This window comes from Morone saxatilis, unplaced genomic scaffold (assembly GCF_004916995.1).
Source record: "Morone saxatilis isolate NCDOM2014 unplaced genomic scaffold, NCSU_SB_2.0 Contig3, whole genome shotgun sequence".
Classification (NCBI taxonomy): Eukaryota; Metazoa; Chordata; class Actinopteri; family Moronidae; genus Morone; species Morone saxatilis.
This window is the reverse complement of record NW_023339873.1, coordinates 4,670,673-4,688,549: the sequence shown is the minus strand read 5'-3', so window position 1 is coordinate 4,688,549 and position 17,877 is coordinate 4,670,673. Positions and strand designations below refer to the sequence as shown.

The 17,877-nt window shown below is 40.3% G+C and overlaps 2 protein-coding genes across 2 annotated transcripts in view; one reads left to right on the top strand and one right to left on the bottom strand.

Moving 5' to 3' along the window:
• The window catches only part of zfyve26 (zinc finger, FYVE domain containing 26), a 25,686-nt gene extending 14,971 nt beyond the window's left edge, over positions 1 to 10,715 (top strand). The window contains exons 26-43 of the mRNA XM_035673856.1: positions 176 to 425; positions 929 to 1,027; positions 1,309 to 1,496; positions 1,603 to 1,739; positions 2,200 to 2,228; positions 2,358 to 2,494; positions 2,798 to 3,018; positions 3,840 to 3,987; positions 4,421 to 4,630; positions 5,549 to 5,764; positions 6,219 to 6,416; positions 7,040 to 7,120; positions 7,224 to 7,351; positions 7,545 to 7,719; positions 7,845 to 7,904; positions 8,196 to 8,378; positions 8,486 to 8,536; positions 8,739 to 10,715. Coding sequence (XP_035529749.1) covers positions 176 to 425; positions 929 to 1,027; positions 1,309 to 1,496; positions 1,603 to 1,739; positions 2,200 to 2,228; positions 2,358 to 2,494; positions 2,798 to 3,018; positions 3,840 to 3,987; positions 4,421 to 4,630; positions 5,549 to 5,764; positions 6,219 to 6,416; positions 7,040 to 7,120; positions 7,224 to 7,351; positions 7,545 to 7,719; positions 7,845 to 7,904; positions 8,196 to 8,378; positions 8,486 to 8,536; positions 8,739 to 8,951 — 2,724 coding nt within the window. The 3' untranslated portion in view covers positions 8,952 to 10,715. The remainder of the gene's footprint in view (positions 1 to 175; positions 426 to 928; positions 1,028 to 1,308; positions 1,497 to 1,602; positions 1,740 to 2,199; positions 2,229 to 2,357; positions 2,495 to 2,797; positions 3,019 to 3,839; positions 3,988 to 4,420; positions 4,631 to 5,548; positions 5,765 to 6,218; positions 6,417 to 7,039; positions 7,121 to 7,223; positions 7,352 to 7,544; positions 7,720 to 7,844; positions 7,905 to 8,195; positions 8,379 to 8,485; positions 8,537 to 8,738) is intronic.
• A 515-nt stretch (positions 10,716 to 11,230) lies between these two features.
• rdh12 (retinol dehydrogenase 12) lies at positions 11,231 to 17,183 on the bottom strand. Its single transcript, XM_035673858.1, has 7 exons — positions 17,057 to 17,183; positions 16,371 to 16,489; positions 15,371 to 15,526; positions 15,147 to 15,251; positions 14,359 to 14,568; positions 13,417 to 13,606; positions 11,231 to 12,234 (listed from the first exon to the last, which is right to left on the bottom strand). Exons 1-7 carry the CDS (start codon positions 17,128 to 17,130, stop codon positions 12,132 to 12,134), a joined length of 957 nt encoding a protein of 318 aa, XP_035529751.1. The 5' UTR covers positions 17,131 to 17,183; the 3' UTR covers positions 11,231 to 12,131.
• Between the last annotated feature and the right edge of the window lie 694 nt (positions 17,184 to 17,877).

Genomic DNA, 17,877 nt, shown 5'->3' with positions numbered 1-17,877 from the left:
ACACTCATTCCCAGGTCGTCAAATACAGACGCCAGCAGTGTTCAGTTGCAATATGCAGCTTCACAGCTAGATGCCACTTAATCCTACAGACTAGTGCTTTAAATAGTGTTGTAGGAATATAATTATTGATAGCTATGAATATATGAAATATCAGTGGATGTGTTTTATCCTCCAGGTGTTGCTGACTCTGCCCCCAGCGGCCAGGCAGGACTATTTCTCCCTGCTGTCGGAGCCCCTGCTGATGCTCGAGCAGCTGTTGATGAACCTGAAGGTGGACTGGGCAGACGTAGCTGTGCGAACCCTGCGGGGCCTGTTGGTTGGTCAGGAGGCTGGCTTTGGTGCCGAAGACATCGATAAGCTTCTGGCAGACTACGCCTGCAAGGCCCTCGACTTCTCTTGTGCCCCCAGAGAGAGATCTCGATCCGGTCAGTCCTGAGTGCACATAGTATGGTGACAATCAATGACGCATGCAGACAAATGTTTACAAACGGTTGTGTATGTAGAATAGATTATAAAAAACTATGTGTATCGAATATTGAAATAATAGTTTAGCTCATTTCATTTTGACAAAGTACTTGTACATCTGCATTGTGTTAAGACAAAATTAAACACTGAAGCATTTAAGAAGTTTGGTTTTGTTTTGTTATATAGAAAAAGTTTTGTAGAAACATTAACAGAATTCAAAGAAAGCTATCAATAAGTATTGTTTTGGTGTCTGTACTGGTACACTGACAAGGACTCTGTCGCCCAAGTGGAGAGATTCTGGGAATTTTCTTCTCAAATTCGAAAAATCAAATCAGTGTTTAAAAAACAAAATGTGCTTCAAGAAATATTGTGATACTTGCTTATAACTTTTTGAAGCTCATGTGTTAGCACAGCCAATGACCATAGATTGCAACTTGTGCCTAATTATATGATTGTTTTTCAGACTCTGTAATCAGCCTCCAGGATGCGCTGATGCAGTGTCCTGCTCAAGACAGCAGCTCTGTATCGTCCAGTCGAATCGAATCTCCAACACCCTCTACAAGTGAGCGCATGTTTCAATAATTCTATGATACTCATATTCATCCTTCACGGCGAATTTCTCTGCATGTGGAGTCACAACAGCACTGCTGGAATGTATATGTTCTTGCCTTAGGATACCTCAGCTTGGCAGATACTTGAGACAGTTTTTTCCTATTTGAGGAACATTCTCTTTAACCACAATGGACTTTTGCAGACAGTATTAATCAATTTGAATGCATCTATTGTACTACTACTGATTTAAGTTCCTGGTTTGAAACTTGTGTTCTTATTGTTTAATTACAGACAGCACCCCTTCACACACCCCCTCCTCAAACAGCACAGACAGAGAGAGGGATCGAAGCTCAGCAGGAAGAAAACACCGCTTGCCTGCCAAGTTCCAGCCTCCAGACCAACCCCCAGCCCGCAAAGACTGGGTCCCCGATACCCAGCAGCATGTTTGCATGGTCTGCCAGCGTGAGAGATTCACCATGGTTAGTGGGCAAAAAAGTGTGAGATTCACTGGTGTTGTCATTCTTTTCTTTAGCTTTCTCAGTAAATAATGGTTATTTATCTTGTGCTTTTTTCCTCTTCTTTTAGTTCAACAGACGGCATCATTGTCGGAGATGTGGCCGCCTGGTTTGTCATGCCTGTTCAGAGCACAAGATGCCTGTTGAGGGCTGCCCGGGAGATGAAGTCAGAGTTTGCAACCAGTGTTACGCCTACTTTCACCCTGAGTAAGACAGCTGAAATCCTCTTTAGCAACCCATGTACTGTACTTATAGTATTCTTTACAGATCAAGGAGTTTCCTGCAGTCATGGAAAGTGTTGAACATAATAGCATTTGGAGTGGCATAATCTAGGAAGGACACAAAAAAGTAATTGGAACTTTAAAGCATAATTTCAAAAGAATATAGTAGGTTTTATTTTACAATGTGTTGTGTACATTGGCTGTTGTCAGTTATTGTATGTGGGCACCTACCTGGAATAAATCCAACTGTATTGGAAACTGGACCTCGTACCACATTTCAGTTCAGTTTCAAGGACCTGAAAAATAGGACAAAGTACAATTTGGGGGTTTAAAATGCTCATTCTTCAGTCTCTTGAAAGTGGGGTGGACATGTTGGGAAAATAAAATCAGACATGTTACTGTATTTTGAAATTTATTTGTGCTGTTTTCTTTTTTTCCATGCGCAGTTCTGACGATGAACTTGAACCAGCTGAAGGTAAATTAGATGGCACCAGAAACTAACTTTTATATCAGAGTGAGAACAAATGTCAGTCAGTGAAAGCCGGATGTAGCATTCTCAAATCAGTAATGTATAGAGACTATCTGCTCTTGTGTCTTTGTGCAGTGGTTGGAAGCCCCGTGGTCACAGAAGAAGCTCTGGATGGGATGCTGCATCTGCCTGAAGTGGTCCAAAAACAGATCCAACTCAGCACAAACCCCGCAGAGAACCAGCTGCTGAGGAGCGAGTTCTACTATGAGCAGGTCTGGATTTAAACATTTATCATTACAGAGGATCAGTCATTCCCAGGCCTTTGCAGATGACTTGAATTTAGTACAATAACAGTAACGCTTCAGTGATCTTAAATTCCTGGAATGTTGTTATAATAAACATGAATCAGCGTCCATGTCCTTTAAAGAATCTGAATTTACAATTAAGTGCAGTATAGAAAGCCTAAAGTTGAGGTTATTAGTTGACAGAGCATTCTACTGATACTCAGTTGTCTTAGAGTAGAATTAACCTAGTGAATACAGTGTCTAATCATAGTCTTTTGTTAAAACCCCAAGGCTCCTAGTGCGTACCTCTGTGTGGCGGTCTTGTCTCTGCACAGTGACCAGACAGCCTGCGGTCATCAGCTCATCAGCCACTGCCGCTCTCTGTCTCGTAAGCTGACCAATCCAGAGGTGGACGCCTGCCTGCTCACCGACATCATGCGGCAGCTGCTGTTCAGTGCTAAGCTGATGTTTGTTAAGGTTGGCCGCAGCCAGGATCTCGCATTATGTGACAGGTAAGATGTAACCCTAGGTCAGTGAATTGTGAACAGTTTGTAACATTTGTATGTGTTTTTTTTTTTTGGACACTGAGCAGTTGACCCTTCCTAAGTCCTGCCTCATTTTGCTCTTTGCTCAATTGATATGAATACGAATGTGTGCGTGTATATATGTGCATATAGCCACATCTTAAGTTAGCCAGCTAGCAAAACTACATCAACCATTAGTCCCTACTTAGCTAAGTTTTTGCTAAAATTAGCTAACTTAAGATGTGAGTATTTATATGTTGCTTTTATCTTTTAACCAACTTCAAAATGCGGTTGTTTTTTCAATATAGACGAAGTACAGAAGTACAGGAAAGATAAAAGTTGACTGAGTTTCTGACGGACCCTGACTGTCATTTGAGCACAGAGCAAAAAGGGTTGGGACTTAGGAAGGGTTAATTATTTAGATAGTGGAAAAGTGAGTTTGACAGAAATGGGGGCAAGTACACTCTCTGTAGATTCCCAGACAGTCTCAGAAGATATCAGGGAACGTACAGTAAGTGAAAACACCCGAGGGTGGACCACAGGTATGTACAGGCTTTAAAGCTGCAAAAATATATAAGCCACCAGCACGCACCACTGACATTTTATCGCCTTCCAAAGTCTTCACAGCTAACATGTTGGCAAACAACTGTGTTCTTACATTCACACTCATTGCATTCTTGTACATGTCACTACTAACTTCTGTAGCTATTATGGAAGGAGGTATCTTGACTGTCTGTGTGTCTTCCTTTATCATTCTCACACATACACTTGTTTTGTTTCCTCTTTTATTTGTTGTCTGTTTTCCACAGTTACATCAGCAAAGTAGACGTGCTTAAAATTCTAGTGACGGCCAATTACAAATATGTTCCTTCTCTGGATGACATTCTGGAAACTTCTGCTGTCACACGTCTCCGTAACCAGCTGTTGGAAGCAGAGCACTACCAGCTAGCAGTGGAGGTGAGGCAGATGGTGGTTTATTTTTTATTTATTTATTTTAATCTTTAACATTTATATCTCAGGGTATGCAAAAAAAATGTATCTCAAACAAAGAGAAGAGATGCATTGTGCAAGATTTAGCTACTAGCTACTCTTCACCTGCAGTTACTTGCAGCAGATAAAAAGTGCCAAGTACAATGACTCCCATAGTCATGTTTCAGTTATACAGCCAACGTTATGCAACATTTACACCCTTCCCACCCTGGTTCTGTTTCATAAATTAACGCTAATATAAATTCCTACTGCAATTATATAACTCAAATTAAAAGCTGTGAGTTAGCATGTGAAACCTTACTCACATTTTACTACCCAAACTACTTAATGATTAAATTAGATAAAACAATTTGTTCAATGGCTGTTCTAATTGTCTCTGGTTGTTTGCCTGCTATGTTAGGTATCTACCAAGAGTGGCCTGGACCCTGGTGGCGTGTGGCAGGCGTGGGGGATGGCATCACTCAAGGCAGGAAACCTTTCAGGAGCTAGGGAGAAGTTTGCTCGCTGCCTGAAGGCACCATTGGACCGCAACCAGCTCAACATGGGTCCCTTACTGCTGCAGGAGGTTGTCCAGCACCTGGAGATCAACGTACAACCCACTCTGGCCACGGTAGGAAGAAACATCATGATTGCAGTCTTATTCTTAATCCAACCAACATCACTGCTGCAGTGGTAGGCATGCAGCTATCTCAGGTCTCCAGTATAGTTTGTACAAAAGCAGAAAATATGTTCAAGGCTGTATCATGCGCTCCCTCTGTAACTACTGTAATTTATCCTGCATGAGTACTACACTGTAAACAATATAGACGTTTCCCAACTTGCATCTATTTGGCATCAGCCTCACTATTATTCTCAAATGCTAATATATAAATTAACATTTTAAACAAGCATATTGGGCCTTATTAGTGGTGCAGCAGTACAGTAGGTTAGGATATCTCACACTAAAGCGAAACGTGTGTTTGTGTGCCGTTACCTTGTAAATACATTTAAAATAGAAACACCCATACATCAACAACTATAACCTAAAAGTCATTGCTGAATTTGCCTAATATAGGTATGAAAAAGGGGAGAAATATATGTTTAGGGACTCTATAATTGCCTACACAGTAGAAGTCAGGTGTGCATACATTACTAAAGTCGTCGTGTACAGAATGTACAATATTTTGCCATCCCACATGCTCTGGTGCATGACACCTCAGGAATCTCCCACGTATTGTTTAATGCCAGGAGGTCTTTGCTCCTTCACACTGAGAGGAATGTGTGTCACTTGCATAAGCCTGGTTTCTATTGGATTGGATTGGATTACATGAGCGTTTCCAGTGAGAGAGCTTTGTTATGTATCTGGTTCTGTATTTTTCAGGTACTACTGGAAGCTTATTTAATCCAACCATGTCATACTTTAGATAAAAGCACCACAGTAACAGTAACATTTATGTTGTATAATGTTGAATTAGAATGAATTACATTATGTGCACATATATTCTTGAGCTTTTGGGTGATGTACTGTGTGTTCCTGTGTCTGTGTCAGTGTTTTGGTGAGGACATCTTGGCATCCTTGCGGGAGCTGGAGGACACACTGTGCGAGGCTGGTCCCCCGGAGCGACTAGAGGGTCAGACACAGAATAGCAACCTCCACCAGGAGTGTCTGTTCTACCTGAATACATATGGTACTCACCTGGCTCTGATCAGTTTCTATATGCGTCACGACTGCATGACGGAGGCCCTAACATATCTGCTCAACAAGGTGAGGCTTAGTTTTTTTAATTTAGAATAAAGACAGCTGGCACTCATGTCCTGAAATACTTTGAGGGAAGTTCAAGTTCATGTTTTCAACATGTTTGGAGGTGTTAATTATTTTTAATCAATTTTATCAAGATCTCAAATTTGGCAGGATATCAGATTACTCAAACTCTGTCCAGTAAACAAGGTCCATGTGACTTCGGTTTGTCATTGGTTCCCTTAATTAGGCAAAATGGCAACAAAGTACACTTAGGTACCTTGTATGTACCAAAGGAACAAGCTGTAGTTTGAGTGCACATTTTTCTTCTAATAAAATTGATAAAAACTGTGATTGAAGTGTGATGTAGCCAATGTCACTTGTATGAAACGACTGCTGCACATGCCATTGCTTCTATTTTATTATTTATTACTTAATTTTTTAAAGTTTTACACATTTTTTTTACTTTATTGTACATCAGGAATGCCCAGATGAGGTGTTTCTAGAGGGCGTGTTGCAGCCCAGTCTGGAGCGGGGCCGTCTTGGCATGCTGCAGGGGATACTTGAAAAACTTGACCCTGGCCTGGAAGCATGCAGCCGCTACCTCATCGCCTCCTGTCAGTTCCTGCAGCGGCGGGGATACTACCACACTCTCTATCAGATCCAGCAGTTCATGATGGTTAGAGTCTTTAATCTTTTTTTTAACACAAATAAGATTTATAGTAGCATTTCAGATTTTAATTATCATTTGAAAGTGAAAAAAAAACAGTTGTGAATTTCCTGGCTTGATTAAAATACCCAGAAATCAAAGGTACATGGTCTGTGCCTTAGCCAACTGACCACTAGCGCACAAATTAGCCTCTTTTTTCCATTCTTACATTCATACCATATCAATGTCCCAAATGAGGTGTCCCAGTGATCTAGTGGTTACGATGTATTCAGTTAGAGATTATAGATCAGTGGTTCCCAGCATTTTTTTATAAGCCCTTAATATGTAATACTGTCTGAGGCCTAAAAAGTAACTGCAATATTTTGCAAGGAAAAGGCAAAAATAAAATAAAAAATAAACTATTCTGTGTAGCAGAGTTTTGTTTTTTATTATTTCCTACCAAAATATTCATGTCGAAAACCTGTGAGATTGACCTTGACCTGACCTGCACATTGGGATCTTATAAAGGCAAGAATGCCAAAAAAAAGTCCCACACTTTATTATTTTGAGAGAGAGTGATGGAATTATGTTTTTAACAGCTAATCAAATAATAAGTCTTTATTAATATGTAAAATGCTACCTTACCTGGACAGGATCATGTGCGTGCGGCCATGACTTGTATCCGATTCTTCACACATGGAGCCAGTTCGTACCTACAGCTGGGAGAACAGCAGGTATATCTCTCTTTGTCCCAAATGTTAATGCAATTGTCCAAGCTTTAAAGAAAATGTCCCTGCTTATATGAGAAAATTGACCCTGTCCTTGACCTTTGTAAAGCGCTGGTTGGTCAGAGCCAAAGAGCACCTGAGGACATACCTGCAGGAGCAGCAAGGTCGGGGTTCTGGGAGGAAGAAGTCTCAGGTCAACTCATTTAGGAAGATGATGTCGTCCAGTGATGTGTCCAGGTTATTTAATATACCCTTATTTCAATTAACCTAATGGAAATAAATCCACACTTTTGCCTCTTGATCAGAATTCAGTGCAATTCAATCTTGGGGCCTTCCTTTCTTTGCTCTGTTACTTCCACTTTTGCTACCTCTCAAATAGACTTTTTGTTTTTGTTTTTTAAAAATACCTCTGCTGTCCTATTTTCGTTAGACACATGAACACAATTGAGCTTCAGCTTGAGGTGACCCGTTTCCTCCACCGCTGTGAGACTGCATCCTCCTCCAAGGCTCCACAGACCAATACACCTTCCTCCAAGTCCCCTGGATCCAGCTCACCACCTACACTGTTTGGAGGAAGCCCTATGAAAGTTGAGGTTGCCTGCAAGGTGAGATTCTGCCTTATTGGGATTGTTTTTTGTGTTTCATGTATGTTCTGGTTATACGAACATTCATTAATTCATTCATTTATCATAAACTAATAGTCACTAATGTCTCCAATCTGTATTTGCAGGTGATGCTTGGAGGAAAAAACATAGAAGAGGGTTTTGGTATTGCATATAGAGTCGTACAGGTATGTTCTATATTAGATTTGCCATGTTTCCTGATTTGTTTGATTTGTTTGATTTGTTTGTCCTTTAAAATTTAAGAGTGCATATATCTGGCAACATATCACATTTGTCACCATATGTCCTTCACACAACTGATTTACACCAAACGTTAATCCGTTCTTCATTGCCCACAAATTATTGTGTAAATCCATTCAAAACATCAGACAAAAAATAAGCGAAAACTCTCAAAGTCTGTTTGCCGGCCAGTTTAATGTTTAAGTGTTTGTCGTTGTCTTTCTCTCTTCCTGCCTCAGGACTTCCAGCTGGAGGCCCAGGCGGTCTACGTGCGGGCCGGCCAGAGGCTTGTCCGACAGAGGCAGTATGGAGCCGTACGGCAGCTGCTCAAATGTGTCGGTGAATCGGGGACTGCCACAAAAAACGACTGCGATGCTCTCATCCTCAGCTGTGTCTCCATTGCAGATAAGGGACCAGCTGATGTGAGTGACAGAAACCTTTTAAAGATAGATGACTGTACTATTTTAACAAATCATGACCATGACTTGGCTCCATGTTGTCTGTGCTTGTTGTCCTTTATCTGATTTAGGCCAAAGATCTGGAAAGTCTCATTCTGGAGACCAAGAGCACAGAAAGCAAGGTAGTGTAAAACTGATTCTTCTCTGCCTGTCACTTTTGTTGCTTTTCCTTACTGAGGCTGTTTATTTCTAAATACAGAAATCATAATTTTGCTATTCTCAGGTCACTTTGGTTGACTTCCCAAGAAAAATTATCCTCTTCACTTTTGAAATCAATCTTTGTAAGGTTGTCTAATTCCCTTCACATCATCCCTCTGTCTGCAGATCAAAGCCTACCTGCTGTGCAGTAAACTGCGACCGGCCTACCTGCAGGCGGTGAAGCTGGAGCCGAGCCGAGCCGGCCCGTTGGTCCAGGACGTCCTTCAGGCTGCAGAGGGAGCACAGGACTCAGTGATGCAGAACATCTGTCGCCAGTGGCTGTCCGAACACCACAACAAGTCGCCTCAGCAGCGCCAGGGACGAACCAATGCCAAGTAAAGGTAAAGGCACAGTCGGCATAACAAGGGATTACACATACAGCACTTCAAAACAGACGGGCCGCAGATGAACTGAAATTAAGAGGATCCAGGGTTTCTGACGTAACACAGTTCTATAAAATGTGTGGGGAGGTGATTAGTGAGCTTTTAAGATAAGAAGAACAGCTGTTGCATGGTACATAGTGTGTGGTTCACAGCTGCAGATTATTAGAATATATATACGTTTCTATTGCAGTGGAAACTAGAAACCCTGATGATCACTTTCTGTTTATGTTGGTCCGACAATTCCTGTCTGTGAAAACGAATCACTGAATCACCGCCGTGCTTTATTTGCATTCTGGAAATATTCTGCTGTTATCCCTCATGTGTACAGTAGTTGGGAGGGAACAATGCCACCGGAATGGCAACAACTATTACACAACAAAATCGCTAACTGCAATGTAAACAGTCTTACGCAATATACGCATATCTGTTACTCAGTATTTGACTAAGATTAATCTCCTACCTCAGCCAAAAGGGAAAATATCTTAAACTGACTGAAGGCTTCTGACAAATGTGTTACTTGTAAGTCTTTTTTTATTTTTCCCATTTTTATGTCCTTCTGTCTCTGTTTGTCGATAAGGTTCTTACTCAGACGTGTTAAACTGTGTCCTCTGCCAAGAACAATACATGTTCAATCCTTAAAGAAACTGAATCTTGTTTCTGTAGCCCTGGTGAAGCTGTTTACCTGTTTTACCTGATATTGTATAGCACATTTTACGGCCAGCTTTCAGGGTATATTCCCTTTTGGTAAGGGAAATTAATTGCAAACAGAATTGAATGTATTTAAGGGCATTTAAGATGTTTTGAGAAAGAAACATGAAAGTTTTTTAGGTTGGATACAGAAAGGGAACCCACTTATAGATCATGGTACTGATAAAGTTTAATGGATTATCCAGAAAATCAAATCTAGTTGATCAACTGTTCATTGGTTTTGTCCTTGATGGCTGGTTTTTGTCTCACCTTGTGTCTCTGTTTTGGTAAGAATTACCCAGAGTGTTGCCAATTTTTACATCATGCTCTTCACTCTGTTCTCACAGGAGATTTGACCCATATCGGTCTGAACTATGTAAATCCTTAATGAATAACTACACGCATAATCAGTCAAATAATGTATAAAAAAGGGACTTTTGTCATATGGTTTTCTTTTGATGTGTAATTCTATTTTTACTTTTTGTTTCACAAACCTGCACCACGGCCAGAACAGTGCAAATGTGTTGTCGGTTTCCACAAAACATGTTTTTAGTTTGTTTACACCTTTGAAATTGTCACTTTTGTTGCTGGAGCTGCCTTTTCAAGGATACTAGAAAGTGTATTTCAGAGAAACTCTATCTCAAGAAGTAGATCTTTATCTAGAGGAGATCCTGTGTTGTCCCTTTGCCTTGCTTCCCTCTGCTGCACTAGTCTGAAGACTGAGACTGACAAATCATCCTGTGATAATAAGTGCTAATCGGCAAGAGATGAAAAGAAAACATTTGAGATGCACGTGTTTGACATTCTTGCACTCTAATCCTCCTTAACTTGGACTGTTGTCTCATCACTGCCGCACTTTATACTTAGTGAGTTTAAAAAAAGAAACTTCTTTTGGTAAAAAAAATGTTAAATATGTAATATATAGTTACTGCTTTGAAGATGCAGGGACTAATGATTTTGAAATGTAATTGGTTTCTCCATCCCCTGTAAAATAAAAAAAATGAAACAATAAAAAAATGTAAAATAAAAAATATGGAATATTGACCTTAATGTTGACTCGTTTCTTGACATGAAAGGAAAAGTTTGACATTTTAGGAAATATATTTGCTGTCTTGCCTTTAGTTAGTTGATTGAGACCACTCTGGTTGCTCAATGTTTAACTACTGCCTCCAGCCGGCTACCTTACCTTAGCATAATGACTGGAAACAGTGACACAGTTAGCTCGTCTAACTGCAGATTTTGTTCTCTCTGGACCCGATCCAGGTTTCCAGTCTTTATGCTTAGCAAAGTTAGCCAGCTGCTAGTCTTAGCTTCACATTCAGCATACAGACATGAAAGTGGTAAACTTAACTCTTGGCAATAAAAGGATATTCCCCAAATGTCAAACTTTTCCTTGTGATCCTTGTGATTCCCTCTGTGATCAAATGTGTTTCTGCACTGATTCAACTGTATCCAACATGTCACAGCTTACGATGACCCATTTCTCTGTTGTGTGTACAAATCCAGTTCTTACTTTCCTGATTAATAGAATTTCAAAGGATACAAGCACCCTTATAATAATATTTATGTTTATTTACATCAATTGTAAACATTCAACTCTTAACATGAATGTAGTAAAAGGCATGTTTCACTTGTATAAAACACAGAATGTAAACTCTTGGCAACCTTGCATGTGAATGCTGAGAGGGAAACATGAGTAGGGAGATCCTTATAAATGTAAAACTGTAGTTCCTCCAGGAATGTGCAGTTTTTGGCAATGTAGATGGAAAAAATCTTTGCAAAAATTGCAATGATTTGATAGTAACTCTGATTTGGTTAAAATAGAAAAACCTTCTTATAATCTACATTGACTACAATTATCACAAAATACATCTATGCAATTCTAGCAGTAATCATGGCTCAGACTGATGCTGATCTTAGATAGTTTACTAATTGTTTATCAACCTGGAAACACCGTAAGAACCCCTGCAATTGTTTAGAAACGCTGGCACGAAAGTCAAGCAATTTAGCTGCAAATTCTGGAGAAAAAAAAAAAAAACCCACAATATTTGATAAAGATGCTGGTCATTTACCCTGGTTTGACCCTTCACAGTATCCTACAGCATTACAATACATCAAGTTGCTTTTTTGCCTACACTGTTTTCACATTGTGTCACAAAAATATAGAGTCAAAAAGTTATTTGTGGTTACATGATAATATAGTTGAGTGGTTTTGGTTTGAAGAGCGGTTGTTGAACACTAAAATACTCAAGGTATTATCATGTAATTACTGCATTATTACACAAAAAAGCAACTTCACATCATAGTACCTCTTAACAGTATTACCTGACTGCTTATTAGGTAAGAAACGTTCAAAGTACAGAACATCAAAACCATAATGAAATGAATGATAACCGAAAGGATAAGGACTCCTTTGAGAACTGAGATAGATGGTGGTTTAAAAGTTGAATCAGTCCCACTCGATGCCAAGAAGCTCACAGCTGACGTCCCACAGTCTCCTCGCTGTATCCTCACTTCTTCCCTGTGGGGCTACAAAGGCAGGGGCGCAGTCGCTGAAATGAAAGGAGGGGGAATGATTGTTACATAAGACTTAATGACGGTATGAGTCATCACTTTGCTTTCAGCTATCTCGTTTCTCTTTGACCTTGTCGTTGATGATAATGTCTAGTATCGGAATTAATTTTATCTGCCGACACTTTGGGAAGGGCAGACCCGGGCAAAATTACAAACTGCTTTTACATGTTTGAGCTCTTGAAGATTCATGTTTTATATCACAAATGTAATACTTTAAAATGAGGAAAATGAAGGGTAAAAGAAGGTAAATTGCCTCTAATCTGTCTTTTTTGCCCTATAGTACGTTTTAATTTCCAGTTAATCATCACTTTCATCTTACAATGATCCTAACTTCTAGAAGGACAGAATTACTAAGAAACTAATAATAAGGCATGTTTGAAGGATAAGAAAAGTACAACAACCCTGATGAGGGATGAAACAAGTAGAGCTGAAACATGCATGCCTCTATTTTCAATGGCTGTGGTTCCAGTGGGTAAATTCCCAAAGTCATTTCAGAAAACCACAATATGAAATAGTGGTGTGTCTCGTGGGCTGTCGGTCTGTCGGTCACTCCACCACTTTGGTCCATAAATGTGAAATATTTATGTAACTGTAGGAGGGATTACCATGACATTTCCGACAGACAAACATGGTGCCCAAGGGATAACTCCTACTGACTTTGGTGGTCCCAATATATTATATATATTATATAATAATAATAAGAAGAATAAAATAAATACAAAGAATATAAAAGGGAATCCATAGCTTGGCTCAAGACTTCTGAATTGCCTCCTACGTCTTACATAAGTGCAAGCGTAGGTCTGACATTCCCTTCATTTTCATCACCAGTCATTGATGTAGACAAACGTTACTCCTTTCATCTTGTTGCAAACTTTTGCTCCCATGGTTACACTAAAGCTTGTGGGTTTTATAATCTTTCCCACCAAACTGGGGAATGAAACATGATTCTTTAATAAACAGGTTGAGATCAGGTTACCAGATTGCTTCTATGGAAACACGTGTTTTTGCATAATTTGAAACCTCATGGTACATTTCCCTTCAGCTGTTAAAATGTTAATAATTCTCTATGTGAATAGCAAATGGGGGATTTTGCATCCAGAACCAGTTCCAGATGCCCAGGCCTTTTGAGGTGAACACATTTCTAGCTTGTTGTCGCCAACCTGAAGTGTTTCCCAGAGATTGAGTGCAGTTCCTCTGCCACAGCACAGTAGATGCTGGTCTGTGCTCCTTCCCGTGGGGTTTTTAGGAACATGGAGAAGACGGTGAAAAATATCGTCATGAGAGTCGAGTGTCTGGTCAGGTCAGAGTTCACCGTCCCCGGGTGGACCGAGTTCACCGTCACATTGGTACCTGTGAGGACAAACAGACCTACAAGCTCGAGTTAAAAGTCCTTTTGTGCTTTCTTTTACTTTCTTCAAGAGAAATTTCATTACTTGAAACTTTTACTTTAAAAAATGCTGAAACTAGAGGATGCAATGTCTGTGCTTTGTTAACACTGAGTAAATAATAATGAGTGTCTCATTTTAGAGCAGAGCCCTTCATTTACTTGTATGAGTTTAAACTTTTTATATACTTTTGTGCACTAGATGGTCTTGAAACACCAACATTGCCAAAAACAACTGGTTAAGTTGTTGTTGGTCTCACTCCTAATCTAGTTGGTTGTTGTCTGTTTTAGTTTTTTGGGAGGTAAAAATGCTGTTTGAATTTATAGCATTCTGTATTTGCGAGCCTTCACCCCCAGAATGCAACACTATTCACAGTATATTGCAGTATTTCGTGGGAAACGGCAAATACTGCCCATAATGCAATGTTTTCTACAGTATAGTACCATTTTTTTACAGTATTTTGTTACAGTGCAGGATCCCAAATTATTGCTTGAGATCCTAGTACCATGTTGCATCTTAACAATATAATACAATGGGTGATTGCTTTTGGCCCGCGGCCCACCATTAAGTTTCAGTTTTGTCCCTCTAGGAGAAAATTGGGCACCCTTGCTCTAGACACCAAGCATCACCAATCCTCTCTCTGTTACTACTGCAGGCAGTCCACCTGTCCATTCTCCCATGTTTTACGTGTTTGTTTATATGCGTGTGTTTGTGTACCTTTGAGTCTACGCGCCAACTCTCTGGCAAAGAGCACATTTGCCAATTTGCTCTGGCAGTAAGCCAATCCGCTGTTGTAGCTCCCCTGGCTGTGAAGGTCATGGAAACGGATCCAGCCGAAGTTGTGCGCGAGAGACGAGACAACCACGATCCGGGCCGGAGAGCTGCGCTTCAGCTGCCCGATTAGGAGGTACGTCAACAGGAAGTGCCCTGCCAGACGTTAAGACACATAGACAGTCAGTGCTGAGAACACACAGTCTGGGTTTCTGTTCACCTGAAACTGTCTTTATAATTTGCATTTATTTATCATAGTATTTTCTGGCTGAGCAAGAGATCCAGTCAAACAAGAATTAATTAAATGTGAACTCACTTTACCTTGCACTTTATAGTTAAAATCGTAGAGAAAACAACAGGTTAAAACTGTGTATTACTATGTGTTTGTTAATAGCGATGGCTTCTTAAATTATGAAATTATCTATATCAGACAACCTCATAATTTACCACTAAAAAACTGTGTAACAGCTCTTTTATTAACGACTATGTCAGGATCCAAAAGCAGGTTAACTAGAAATTAAACCTCAAATTATGCTTATGAAATGTGTATGTAAAACTACAGACTAAATGACTAATATGTTCCAAACTCATCTACAGCAGAGTAAATAAAATGTTACGAGTTGCCTCATTAGGCATGACATTTTCTGATCCAGTCAGTTAATCCGTCAGGTTTTCAGTCCTGTTTTAAGCTTTGATTTCTTCATTGATTCGGATAAATGTCAACTCGGTCTTACCCAAGTGGTTGACTCCAATATGCATCTCAAAGCCGTCGATGGTTTTTGTGTAGGGGCACATCATCACCCCAGCGTTGTTGATGAGGATATGAAGATGGTTGACCTCTAAAGAAGAGAAGCATCACAAATAAACAGAACCACGGCAGCTGTGATAGCTGTTAAAGAACAACAACGAGGGAGCTTTGTAGGTAGTTGTGAGTGTCAAACAGCGACTCTGTGCTCACCTCGAAGGAATTTCTGTGCAAAGGCTCGTATAGAGCACGTGTCTGCCAAGTCGAGCTGTCGAACCTCCACTTGTGCTTTGGGATTCGCAGCTCGTATACTGGCCGCAGCCTCCTCTGCTTTGTCCACATCTCGGCACGCCATGATGACCCGGGCCCCTGTCGTGGGAAAAATAATCAGCTTAACTATGAAGAAGAAATCAGAACCTACATTAATTCATTATTAAAAGTGGTCTCTGGTTTAAGTTTGTTGCTCAGTGATGTGGTTGTCAAAGTTAGACCCACATCTTGCGTCACTCCTCAGGTAAAGCATTACTGTTGTTTCTACCGACTTGGAACGGGTGAGCCGTCTTCAAATGGTCGCAATCTGCAACTACACTGCTAGATGCCACTTAATGCACACTGGTCCTTTAAGAGTTTTGTCTGATGTGCGATGTAGTTGCGGACTGAAACTCCTTTTTGTCACCCTTCCCTTCCAAAGCGTTAAGGAGAAACTACGGTGGCTGCGAAACAATCCCTCTCTACAGCCAGTGTTTGGTTTGTAAGTTCTGAGCTACTGTACAAACATGGCGGTTCGACATGGCGGACTTCATGGAAGGCGACCTGCGGCGTCTGTAGATAAAAACGACTCATTCTAAGGTAACGAAAAACACAGATTCTTATATTCAGGTGATTATACACTAATGAAAACATACTTGTGAATATTATATTCAATTTCTGCCAATAAATCCTCCTAAAAGTTACACACTGGACCTTTAACAGTTTAACAAAGTTGATTGTACTGAACATTATTAAGAATATATTCCTTATCATAACATATATTCATATAATAATAAATGTCAATATATCATCCCATAATATATAGATACACTTTGATATTGGATATAAACTTAAAACGTACTGATTTCAATCCTATTGCGTCCCTACAGAGGGAGTAGCTTATGGATTATAGATATGGGGGTAAAGAGGTGTTGTGCTGTGTATTTTTACAATAAAAAGTCACCTCGCATTGCCAGCTCCAGGGCTGTCTCCTTCCCAATCCCTGTGTTGGCTCCAGTGATGAGGACTGTCTTTCCCTCCAGATCAGCTGAGGACTGACACACTCCTCCTGCTGCATATTTCCTATTAACACACAATGATTAATACTTACAGCTCCCACTTTAATAACCCCCTCTACTGCAGTCAGTAGCCTACAAGTCATGTCCCCATTAGGATTGGACATATGGACAGCCCTGGCTTAATTATTCATAGAGAAGAACTTGGATAATGTGAACAGTACTGGAGCGTCAAGTCGTACGACCCACGCCACTGAGCCAGGCCCGCCACATAACCAATAGCTCTGTTGGGAGTAAAGCACACATATATAACTCCTCCCACGCTCAGCCTCCTGATAGGCCCGAGCTCTGATGGAAGACTCCCGGTTCATCTCTATGCATAGAAGGAAAAAAAAGCTCCATCATTCTGTTTCATTGATTTCCTGCTCAGAAAATCAGCCACCGTCGTGTGAAATAATAAAAAAATAAACCCTTTAAAAATGACAGCTCGGGTTAACTGTGCGTAATAACTGCCCCCCCTCCAATGCAATGCAATGCAATTCCCTGTCAACCAACCAACAACCCTTAACACCGTGATGTGTTAAACACTAGGCATTGATGTGGGAGTGAGTGAGGAGCATTGAGCGCTGCTTACCTGATGTGTGGAGCAAATAAAATCAGCAGCAGTGTCACCACTCCGAGGCCCGCTACAATTAATAACAGCACCATCACGCCACGGCGCTGCGCCTCTCTGCGTCCTCAGCTGGATGCTCTGGAGGCACAACAGCTGATGTCAAAGCAGAGAGAGGTGCAGAGCGTCAAGAGGGGACGGGCGAATGGCCTGGAATACTGTGTAACAGTTGAGAGAGGTAACACCGCGCACGGAGTATCCATGCGGATGTTATACCGTAGTTTTCTGGTGTAGGAGAAGCAAGCTTTTGAGGGGTTCACAGTATGAAATCTGATCCTGTAGATTTAGATTAAATTTACATTTTATTAGTCTTATCAGATTGTTTAATATAAGCAAAGTAATTCACCTAAAGTATTAAGAGATGTTGCAGGCTCTCAAGCATTAATTCATTATCCAGTATATCTTATCTATTTATTTATTATATTCATATCATATACCCTGTAAGTACACTTATGACCCTTGCACCTTATTTCCATCCCTTCTAAAATATTGTCATTCTTGTAATTACAATAATGGAGCATATTCAGACTCTTTTTTTAGAATATTCATGTTTTCTCTTTCCTCTATATACGTACGGTCTTGGATGATATCATCTAGGATATTAGCAGATCATCCTTCTTAAATAATTAAGTTCTATTTCTTTAATGTCTGTGTGAGTAGGTTGAGGGCAATGGCTCGTAACGCAAGCCATGAGGAGTTTTCTTGAGAATAAAAGACAAAAACTGCTTTTCCTGACGCAATAAACTATTATATAATAATAATATCAGATAAAGCGTAACATTTAT

Excerpts from the sequence above, each read along its gene's own strand:
- rdh12 (XM_035673858.1), bottom strand. The coding sequence starts at position 17,130 with ATGGTGCTGTTATTAATTGTAGCGGGCCTCGGAGTGGTGACACTGCTG. Across the intron at positions 15,527-16,370 it reads CCTGGAGCTGGCAATGCGAG|GGGCCCGGGTCATCATGGCG; the intron begins GTGACTTTTTAT and ends TTCCCACGACAG. Across the intron at positions 15,252-15,370 it reads TGCACAGAAATTCCTTCGAG|AGGTCAACCATCTTCATATC; the intron begins GTGAGCACAGAG and ends TCTCTTCTTTAG.